This window comes from Podarcis melisellensis (genome assembly GCF_964234715.1).
Source record: "Podarcis melisellensis genome assembly, chromosome: Z".
Taxonomy (NCBI): Eukaryota; Metazoa; Chordata; class Lepidosauria; order Squamata; family Lacertidae; genus Podarcis; species Podarcis melisellensis.
Genome location: NC_138547.1, coordinates 599784 through 612272, shown reverse-complemented (window position 1 = coordinate 612272; position 12489 = coordinate 599784). Strand labels below are relative to the sequence as shown.

At 39.9% G+C, this 12489-nt stretch overlaps 1 protein-coding gene across 1 annotated transcript in view; it reads left to right on the top strand.

Annotated features, from left to right (window-relative positions):
* The window catches only part of SPTAN1 (spectrin alpha, non-erythrocytic 1), a 228594-nt gene that overhangs the window by 190345 nt on the left and 25760 nt on the right, over positions 1 to 12489 (top strand). Inside the window, exons 49-50 of the mRNA XM_081898017.1 lie at positions 7946 to 7963; positions 12105 to 12167. Coding sequence (XP_081754143.1) covers positions 7946 to 7963; positions 12105 to 12167 — 81 coding nt within the window. The remainder of the gene's footprint in view (positions 1 to 7945; positions 7964 to 12104; positions 12168 to 12489) is intronic.

Sequence of the window (12489 nt, the reverse complement as noted above, 5' to 3'; positions counted from 1 at the left end):
GTAACAATAGTGAATGTAATAGTAACAAGTCGTGGTGGTAGCAGGGGATCCAGGAAACCAGGTGCGTGGCGTAATAGTAGTAAAAGTAGTAGTAGTAATGGTAGTAATACCAATCGTAACAATAATAGTAATAATGATAGCAATAGTAACAATATATGTAATGGTAACAATAGTGAATGTAATAGTAACAATAGTAGTGGTGGTAGCAGTGGATCCAGGAAACCAGGTGTGTGGAGTAATAGTAGTAATCGTAGTAGTAGTAATGGTAGTAATACCAATCGTAACAATAATAGTAATAATGATAGCAATAGTAACAATATATGTAATGGTAACAATAGTGAATGTAATAGTAACAATAGTCGTGGTGGTAGCAGGGGATCCAGGAAACCAGGTGCGTGGCGTAATAGTAGTAATCGTAGTAGTAGTAATGGTAGTAATACCAATCGTAACAATAATAGTAATAATGATAGCAATAGTAACAATATATGTAATGGTAACAATAGTGAATGTAATAGTAACAATAGTCGTGGTGGTAGCAGGGGATCCAGGAAACCAGGTGCGTGGCGTAATAGTAGTAAAAGTAGTAGTAGTAATGGTAGTAATACCAATCGTAACAATAATAGTAATAATGATAGCAATAGTAACAATATATGTAATGGTAACAATAGTGAATGTAATAGTAACAATAGTGGTGGTAGCAGTGGATCCAGGAAACCAGGTGCGTGGCGTAATAGTAGTAAAAGTAGTAGTAGTAATGGTAGTAATACCAATCGTAACAATAATAGTAATAATGATAGCAATAGTAACAATATATGTAATGGTAACAATAGTGAATGTAATAGTAACAATAGTCGTGGTGGTAGCAGGGGATCCAGGAAACCAGGTGCGTGGCGTAATAGTAGTAATCGTAGTAGTAGTAATGGTAGTAATACCAATCGTAATAATAGTAATAATGATAGCAATAGTAACAATATATGTAATGGTAACAATAGTGAATGTAATAGTAACAATAGTGGTGGTAGCAGTGGATCCAGGAAACCAGGTGTGTGGAGTAATAGTAGTAATCGTAGTAGTAGTAATGGTAGTAATACCAATCGTAATAATAGTAATAATGATAGCAATAGTAACAATATATGTAATGGTAACAATAGTGAATGTAATAGTAACAATAGTGGTGGTAGCAGTGGATCCAGGAAACCAGGTGTGTGGAGTAATAGTAGTAATCGTAGTAGTAGTAATGGTAGTAATACCAATCGTAACAATAATAGTAATAATGATAGCAATAGTAACAATATATGTAATGGTAACAATAGTGAATGTAATAGTAACAATAGTGGTGGTAGCAGTGGATCCAGGAAACCAGGTGTGTGGAGTAATAGTAGTAATCGTAGTAGTAGTAATGGTAGTAATACCAATCGTAACAATAATAGTAATAATGATAGCAATAGTAACAATATATGTAATGGTAACAATAGTGAATGTAATAGTAACAATAGTAGTGGTGGTAGCAGTGGATCCAGGAAACCAGGTGCGTGGCGTAATAGTAGTAAAAGTGGTAGTAGTAATGGTAGTAATACCAATCGTAACAATAATAGTAATAATGATAGCAATAGTAACAATATATGTAATGGTAACAATAGTGAATGTAATAGTAACAATAGTCGTGGTGGTAGCAGGGGATCCAGGAAACCAGGTGTGTGGAGTAATAGTAGTAATCGTAGTAGTAGTAATGGTAGTAATACCAATCGTAATAATAGTAATAATGATAGCAATAGTAACAATATATGTAATGGTAACAATAGTGAATGTAATAGTAACAATAGTGGTGGTAGCAGTGGATCCAGGAAACCAGGTGTGTGGAGTAATAGTAGTAATCGTAGTAGTAGTAATGGTAGTAATACCAATCGTAACAATAATAGTAATAATGATAGCAATAGTAACAATATATGTAATGGTAACAATAGTGAATGTAATAGTAACAATAGTCGTGGTGGTAGCAGGGGATCCAGGAAACCAGGTGCGTGGCGTAATAGTAGTAAAAGTAGTAGTAGTAATGGTAGTAATACCAATCGTAACAATAATAGTAATAATGATAGCAATAGTAATAACAACATATGTAATAGTAACAATAGTGAATGTAATAGTAACAATAGTCGTGGTGGTAGCAGGGGATCCAGGAAACCAGGTGCGTGGCGTAATAGTAGTAATCGTAGTAGTAGTAATGGTAGTAATACCAATCGTAACAATAATAGTAATAATGATAGCAATAGTAACAATATATGTAATGGTAACAATAGTGAATGTAATAGTAACAATAGTAGTGGTGGTAGCAGTGGATCCAGGAAACCAGGTGCGTGGCGTAATAGTAGTAAAAGTGGTAGTAGTAATGGTAGTAATACCAATCGTAACAATAATAGTAATAATGATAGCAATAGTAACAATATATGTAATGGTAACAATAGTGAATGTAATAGTAACAATAGTCGTGGTGGTAGCAGGGGATCCAGGAAACCAGGTGCGTGGAGTAATAGTAGTAATCGTAGTAGTAGTAATGGTAGTAATACCAATCGTAACAATAATAGTAATAATGATAGCAATAGTAACAATATATGTAATGGTAACAATAGTGAATGTAATAGTAACAATAGTCGTGGTGGTAGCAGGGGATCCAGGAAACCAGGTGCGTGGCGTAATAGTAGTAAAAGTAGTAGTAGTAATGGTAGTAATACCAATCGTAACAATAATAGTAATAATGATAGCAATAGTAACAATATATGTAATGGTAACAATAGTGAATGTAATAGTAACAATAGTAGTGGTGGTAGCAGGGGATCCAGGAAACCAGGTGCGTGGCGTAATAGTAGTAAAAGTGGTAGTAGTAATGGTAGTAATACCAATCGTAACAATAATAGTAATAATGATAGCAATAGTAACAATATATGTAATGGTAACAATAGTGAATGTAATAGTAACAATAGTCGTGGTGGTAGCAGGGGATCCAGGAAACCAGGTGCGTGGCGTAATAGTAGTAAAAGTAGTAGTAGTAATGGTAGTAATACCAATCGTAACAATAATAGTAATAATGATAGCAATAGTAACAATATATGTAATGGTAACAATAGTGAATGTAATAGTAACAATAGTCGTGGTGGTAGCAGGGGATCCAGGAAACCAGGTGCGTGGCGTAATAGTAGTAATCGTAGTAGTAGTAATGGTAGTAATACCAATCGTAACAATAATAGTAATAATGATAGCAATAGTAACAATATATGTAATGGTAACAATAGTGAATGTAATAGTAACAATAGTCGTGGTGGTAGCAGGGGATCCAGGAAACCAGGTGCGTGGCGTAATAGTAGTAAAAGTAGTAGTAGTAATGGTAGTAATACCAATCGTAACAATAATAGTAATAATGATAGCAATAGTAACAATATATGTAATGGTAACAATAGTGAATGTAATAGTAACAAGTCGTGGTGGTAGCAGGGGATCCAGGAAACCAGGTGCGTGGCGTAATAGTAGTAAAAGTAGTAGTAGTAATGGTAGTAATACCAATCGTAACAATAATAGTAATAATGATAGCAATAGTAACAATATATGTAATGGTAACAATAGTGAATGTAATAGTAACAATAGTGGTGGTAGCAGTGGATCCAGGAAACCAGGTGCGTGGAGTAATAGTAGTAATCGTAGTAGTAGTAATGGTAGTAATACCAATCGTAATAATAGTAATAATGATAGCAATAGTAACAATATATGTAATGGTAACAATAGTGAATGTAATAGTAACAATAGTCGTGGTGGTAGCAGGGGATCCAGGAAACCAGGTGCGTGGAGTAATAGTAGTAATCGTAGTAGTAGTAATGGTAGTAATACCAATCGTAACAATAATAGTAATAATGATAGCAATAGTAACAATATATGCAATGGTAACAATAGTGAATGTAATAGTAACAAGTCGTGGTGGTAGCAGGGGATCCAGGAAACCAGGTGCGTGGCGTAATAGTAGTAATCGTAGTAGTAGTAATGGTAGTAATACCAATCGTAACAATAATAGTAATAATGATAGCAATAGTAACAATATATGTAATGGTAACAATAGTGAATGTAATAGTAACAATAGTCGTGGTGGTAGCAGGGGATCCAGGAAACCAGGTGCGTGGCGTAATAGTAGTAAAAGTAGTAGTAGTAATGGTAGTAATACCAATCGTAACAATAATAGTAATAATGATAGCAATAGTAACAATATATGTAATGGTAACAATAGTGAATGTAATAGTAACAATAGTCGTGGTGGTAGCAGGGGATCCAGGAAACCAGGTGCGTGGCGTAATAGTAGTAATCGTAGTAGTAGTAATGGTAGTAATACCAATCGTAACAATAATAGTAATAATGATAGCAATAGTAACAATATATGTAATGGTAACAATAGTGAATGTAATAGTAACAATAGTCGTGGTGGTAGCAGGGGATCCAGGAAGCCAGGTGTGTGGAGTAATAGTAGTAATCGTAGTAGTAGTAATGGTAGTAATACCAATCGTAACAATAATAGTAATAATGATAGCAATAGTAATAACAATATATGTAATAGTAACAATAGTGAATGTAATAGTAACAATAGTAGTGGTGGTAGCAGTGGATCCAGGAAACCAGGTGCGTGGAGTAATAGTAGTAATCGTAGTAGTAGTAATGGTAGTAATACCAATCGTAACAATAATACTAATAATGATAGCAATAGTAACAATATATGTAATGGTAACAATAGTGAATGTAATAGTAACAATAGTCGTGGTGGTAGCAGTGGATCCAGGAAACCAGGTGCGTGGCGTAATAGTAGTAAAAGTAGTAGTAGTAATGGTAGTAATACCAATCGTAACAATAATAGTAATAATGATAGCAATAGTAACAATATATGTAATGGTAACAATAGTGAATGTAATAGTAACAATAGTCGTGGTGGTAGCAGTGGATCCAGGAAACCAGGTGTGTGGCGTAATAGTAGTAATCGTAGTAGTAGTAATGGTAGTAATACCAATCGTAACAATAATAGTAATAATGATAGCAATAGTAACAATATATGTAATGGTAACAATAGTGAATGTAATAGTAACAATAGTAGTGGTGGTAGCAGTGGATCCAGGAAACCAGGTGTGTGGAGTAATAGTAGTAATCGTAGTAGTAGTAATGGTAGTAATACCAATCGTAACAATAATAGTAATAATGATAGCAATAGTAATAACAATATATGTAATAGTAACAATAGTGAATGTAATAGTAACAATAGTAGTGGTGGTAGCAGTGGATCCAGGAAACCAGGTGCGTGTAGTAGTAGTAATGGTAGTAATGGTAATAGTGGTAGTAACAATAGTAATAATTATAGTAATAGTAACAATAGTAGTGGTGGTGGTAGCAGTGGATCCAGGAAACCAGGTGCGTGTAGTAGTAGTAATGGTAGTAATAGTAACAGTAACAATAGTAGATGTAGTGGTGGTAGCAGTGGATCCAGAAAACCAGGTGCGTGGAGTAGCAGTAATAGTAGTAATTGTAATAATAGTAGTAACAATAGTAGTGGTAGTAGTAGTAATAGTAATAGTAACAATAGTAGTGGTAGTGGTGGTAGCAGTGGATTCAGGAAACCAGGTGCGTGGAGTAATAGTAATAGTAGTAGTGATGGTAGTGGTAGTAGTAACAATAGTAGTAATAATAGTGATAGTAATGATAGTAGTAATGGTAGTAATGATGGTAGTAATAGTAGCAATAGTAGTGGTAGTGGTAGCAGTGGATCCAGGAAACCAGGTGCGTGTAGTAATCGTAATAGTAGTAATTGTGGTAATAGTAATAGTAACCATAGTAGTAATAGTAGTAGTAATAGTAGTAGTAGTAGTAGTAGTAACAATAGTGGTAGTGGTGTTTTTACTACTATTTATTATTACTACTGCTACTAGTAGTAGTGGTTACTATTATTGCTACACTGTTCTTCTTCTTACTACTACTACTACTATCACATCACTATCACTACTACTGCTGTTTCTGATTACTACTACTACTGTTGCTATTATTGCTACACTACTACTGCTACAACCACCACCACACCACTGCTACTGTTTTTACTACTACTATTATTACTACTGCTACTACTACTAGTGGTTACTATTATTGCTACACTGTTCTTCTTACTACTACTATCACATCACTATCACTACTACTGTTACTATTATTGCTACACTACTACTACTGCTACACCCACCACCACACCACTGCTACTGTTTTTACTACTGTTATTACTACTGCTACTACTACTAGTGGTTACTATTACTACTAGTACTACTACTACTATCACATCACTATCGCTACTGCTGTTTCTGATTACTACTACTACTGCTGCTATTATTGCTACACTACTACCACCACCACCACACCTACTGTTTTTACTACTACTATTATTATTACTACTGCTACTGCCACTACTAGTAGTGGTTACTATTATTGCTACACTGTTCTTACTACTTACTTCTTCTTACTACTACTACTACTACTATCGCATCACTATCACTACTGCTGTTTCTGATTACTACTACTACTGATGCTATTATTGCTACACTACTACTACTACTACCACCACCACACCACACCACTGCTACTGCTTTTACTGCTATTATTACTACTGCTGCTACTAGTAGTAGTGGTTACTATTATTGCTACACTGTTCTTCTTACTACTACTATCACATCCCTATCACTACCACTGTTACTGATTACTACTGTTACTATTATTGCTACACTACTACTACTACCGCTACAACCACCACCACACCAATGCTACTGTTTACTACTACTGTTATTACTACTGCTACTAGTAGTAGTGGTTACTATTATTGCTACACTGTTCTACACTGTTCTTAGTACTACTACTACTACTATCACATCATTATCACTACTACTGCTGTTTCTGATTACTACTACTACTGTTGCTATTATTGCTACACTACTACCACCACCACCACGCCACTGTTTTTACTAATACTACTACTATTATTACTACTACTGCTACTACTAATAGTGGTTACTATTATTGCTACAATGTTCTTACTACTACTACTATCACATCACTATCACTACTACTGCTGTTTCTGATTATTACTACTACTATTGCTGTTATTGCTACACTACTACTACTACCACTACCACTACCACCACCACACCACTGCTACTGTTTTTACTACTACTGTTATTATTAGCACTGCCACTAGTAGTAATGGTTACTATTATTGCTACACTGTTCTTCTTCTTACTACTACTACTACTATCACTACTACTGCTGTTTCTGATTATTACTACTACTACTGTTGCTATTATTGCTACACTACTACTACTACTATTACCACCACCACCACACCACTGCTACTGTTTTTACTTATTATTACTGCTGCTACTATTTTTTACTATTACTACTACTATTATTACTATCACTACCACTGTTACTGTTATTACTAATATTATTACTATTATTATTACTATTATTACTACTACTACTACTACTACTACAGCTATTGCTACTGTTGTTACTACTATCGATTATTACTACTACTACTATTATTACTATCACTACCACTGTTACTGTTATTACTATTATTATTACTATTATTACTATTATTATTACTATTATTATTATTACTACTACAGCTATTGCTACTGTTGTTACTACTATTGATTATTACTATTACTACTACTATTATTACTATCACTATCACTGTTACTGTTATTACTATTATTATTACTATTACTATTATTACTACTACTACTACTACTGCAGCTATTGCTACTGTTGTTACTACTACCGATTATTACTACCACTCCCTTGGCTAACGTCCCTTTTCTCTCTCCCCTTCTCTCCTCTCCCCTTCTCTCCGTTACTCCCGCTTCCGGTTACTCGAACCCTTCGCCAGGACCTACCTACTCGACGGGTGAGTACCAAATACTCCTCCTTACTTTTCATACCAGCCGCTTTTGTCTCTCGTGCTCCGTCCCGCCGCGGCTTTGCTCGTGAGGTCGGGGTCTGGTGCCCGAGTATTGCCCCATCTGTGTAGTAATTGCCCCAGCTGCATAGTAATTGCCCCACCTGCCCAGGTATTGCCCCATTGGCATAGGTATCTGCATAGTAATTGCCCTATCTGCATAGTAATTGCCCCATCTGCATAGTAATTGCCCCACCTGCCCAGGTATTGCCCCATTGGCATAGGTATCTGCATAGTAATTGCCCTATCTGCATAGTAATTGCCCCACCTGCCCAGGTATTGCCCCATTTGCATAGGTATCTGCATAGTAATTGCCCTATCTGCATAGTAATTGCCCTATCTGCATAGTAATTGCCCCACCTGCCCAGGTATTGCCCCATTCGCATAGGTATTGCTCCATCTGCATAGTAATTGCCCCACCTGCCCAGGTATTGCCCCATTGGCATAGGTATTGCCCCATCTGCATAGTAATTGCCCCACCTGCCTAGGTATTGCCCCACCTGCCCAGGTATTGCCCCATTGGCATAGGTATTTACCTAGCTATTGCCCTGCCTACGGAGGTATTGCCCCATCGGCATAGTAATTGCCCCATTTGCATAGGTATTGCCCCAGCTGCATAGTAATTGCCCCGCCTGCCCAGGTATTGCCCCATCTGCATAGTAATTGCCCCGTCTACACAGGTATTGCCCCATTGGCATAGGTCTTTGCCTAGATATTGCCCCACCTGCAGAGGTATTGCCCCATTGATCTAGGCAATTGCCCCATTGCCCAAATAATTGCCCCATTGACCTAGATATTGCCCCACCTGCCCAGGTATTGCCCCATTCGCATAGGTATTGCCCCATCTGCATAGTAATTGCCCCACCTGCCCAGGTATTGCCCCATTGGCATAGTAATTGCCCCATCTGCATAGTAATTGCCCCACCTGCCTAGGTATTGCCCCACCTGCCCAGGTATTGCCCCATTGGCATAGGTATTTACCTAGCTATTGCCCTGCCTACGGAGGTATTGCCCCATCGGCATAGTAATTGCCCCATTTGCATAGGTATTGCCCCAGCTGCATAGTAATTGCCCCGCCTGCCCAGGTATTGCCCCATCTGCATAGTAATTGCCCCGTCTACACAGGTATTGCCCCATTGGCATAGGTCTTTGCCTAGATATTGCCCCACCTGCAGAGGTATTGCCCCATTGATCTAGGCAATTGCCCCATTGCCCAAATAATTGCCCCATTGACCTAGATATTGCCCCACCTGCCCAGGTATTGCCCCATTCGCATAGGTATTGCCCCATCTGCATAGTAATTGCCCCATCTACACAGGTATTGCCCCATTGGCATAGCTATTTACCTAGCTATTGCCCCGCCTATGGAGGTATTGCCCCATTGACCTAGGTATTGCCCCATCTGCATAGTAATTGCCCCACCTGCCCAGGTATTGCCCCATTGGCATACTATTTACCTAGCTATTACCCCGCCTATGGAGGTATTGCCCCATTGACCTAGTCAGTGCATAGTAATTGCCCCACCTGCCCAGGTATTGCCCCATTTGCATAGCTATTTACCTAGCTATTACCCCGCCTACGGAGGTATTGCCCCACCTGCATAGTAATTGCCCCACCTGCCCAGGTATTGCCCCATTGGCATACTATTTACCTAGCTATTACCCCGCCTACGGAGGTATTGCCCCACCTGCATAGTAATTGCCCCGTCTACACAGGTATTGCCCCATTGGCATAGGTATTTACCTAGGCACTGCCCCATTTCCATAAGTATTGCCCCATATACCCAGGTACTTACCAAGGTATTGCCCCATTTCCATAGGTATTGCCCCATCTGCATAGGTACTCACTTAAGCATTGCCCCATATATCCAGGTACTTACCTAGGTACTGCCCCATTTCCATAGGTATTGCCCCATTTCCATAGGTATTGCCCCATTTCCATAGGTATTGCCCCATTTCCATAGGTAGTGCCCCATTTCCATAGGTATTGCCCCATTTCCATAGGTATTGCCCTATATACCCAGGTACTTACCGAGGTATTGCCCCATTTCCATAGGTATTGCCCCATCTGCATAGGTACTCGCCTAAGCATTGCCCCATATACCCAGGTACTTACATAGGTATCGCCCCATTTCCATAGGTATCGCCCCATTTCCATAGGTATTGCCCCATATACCCAGGTACTTACCTAGGTATTGCCCAATTTCCATAGGTATTGCCCCATTTCCATAGGTATTGCCCCATCTGTATAGGTACTCATCTAAGTATTGCCCCATATGCCCAGGTACTTACATAGGTATTGCCCCATTTCCATAGGTACTCACCTCAGTATTGCCCCATATGCCCAGGTACTTACCGAGGTATTGCCCCATTTCCATAGGTATTGCCCTATATACCCAGGTACTTACCGAGGTGTTGCCCCATTTCCATAGGCATTGCCCCATTTCCATAGGTATTGCCCCATCTGCATAGGTACTCACCTCAGTATTGCCCCATATACCCAGGTACTTACCTAGGTATTGCCCCATTTCCATAGGTATCGCCCCATTTCCATAGGTATCGCCCCATATACCCAGGTACTTCCCTAGGTACTGCCCCATTTCCATCGGTATTGCCCCATTTCCATAGGCATTGCCCCATTTCCATAGGTATTGCCCCATATACCCAGGTACTTACCGAGGTATTGCCCAATTTCCATAGGTATTGCCCCATTTCCATAGGTATTGCCCCATCTGCATAGGTACTCACCTCAGTATTGCCCCATATACCCAGGTACTTACTGAGGTATTGCCCCATTTGCATAGGTATTGCCCCATTTGCATAGGTACTTACCTAGGTATCACCCCATTTCCATAGGTACTTACCTAGGTATTGCCCCATATACCTGGGCACTCACCCCAGTATTGCCCCATATACCCAGGTACTTACCTAGGTATTGCCCCATTTCCATAGGTATTGCCCCATTTCCATAGGTATTGCCCCATATACCCAGGTACTTACCTAGGTATTACCCCATTTCCATAGGTATTGCCCCATCTGCATAGGTACTCACCTCAGTATTGCCCCATATACCCAGGTACTTACCTAGGTATTGCCCCATTTCCAGAGGTACTCACCTCAGTATTGCCCCATATACCCAGGTACTTACCTAGGTATTGCCCCATTTCCATAGGTATTGCCCCATTTCCATAGGTATTGCCCCATATACCCAGGTACTTACCTAGGTATTACCCCATTTCCATAGGTATTGCCCCATCTGCATAGGTACTCACCTCAGTATTGCCCCATATACCCAGGTACTTACATAGGTATTGCCCCATTTTGATAGGTATTGCCCCATTTCCATAGGTATCGCCCTATATACCCAGGTACTTACCAAGGTATTGCCCCATTTCCATAGGTATTGCCCCATTTCCATAGGTATTGCCCCATATACCCAGGTACTTACCAAGGTATTGCCCCATTTCCATAGGTATTGCCCCATTTCCATAGGCATTGCCCCATTTCCATAGGTATTGCCCCATCTGCATAGGTACTCACCTCAGTATTGCCCCATATACCCAGGTACTTACCTAGGTATTGCCCCATTTCCAGAGGTACTCACCTCAGTATTGCCCCATATACCCAGGTACTTACCTAGGTATTGCCCCATTTCCATAGGTATTGCCCCATTTCCATAGGTACTCACCGCAGTATTGCCCCATATACCCAGGGACTTACCTAGGTATTGCCCCATTTCCATAGGTATTGCCCCATTTCCATAGGTATTGCCCCATATACCCAGGTACTTATCTAGGTATTGCCCCATTTCCATAGGTACTTACCTAGGTATTGCCCTACTTACATAAGTATTGCCCCATATACTCAGGTACTTACCTAGGTATCGCCCCATTTCCATAGGTACTCACCTCAGTATTGCCCCATATACCCAGGTACTTCTCTAGCTACTGCCCCATTTCCATCGGTATTGGCCTCATTACTACCCCGCCTCCATAGCTCCGCCCCTCCGCTTAGCTCCGCCCCTTCTGCCCCCCAAAAAACCCCCCGATTTCACCCCCCAATTTCACCCCACATTTCTTTCCTCCGCCTAGCATTGCGTACCGGCGAGTCATTCGCGTCTTTCAGTACCAAGTCGGGGAAGATCTTTCCGGAAGGTTCTATTCCTCTTTTCCTTTCCCCCCGTTTTCTCACTCGGATCTTTTTATTCTAATTTATGCTAATTTATTTTAATGGCTTTTCCCACCCCCAATTAGGCACCTTCCTAATTAATTTCCAAAGCTGGCTTTTTTTTTTTGTTACTCCGGACTAACGCTCACGCGGCTGGCGGGGTAGGAAGGGGGTTCTAGATCAAGCCGTTCGTTTTTTTGGCGACGGTTCGGGATCAAGCCGCCATATTTGCGAAGGTTCTAGATCGATTGGTGGCGGCGAAGGTTCCCGATCGAGCCATCCGTTTGGCGTGGTTCTAGATCGAGCCGC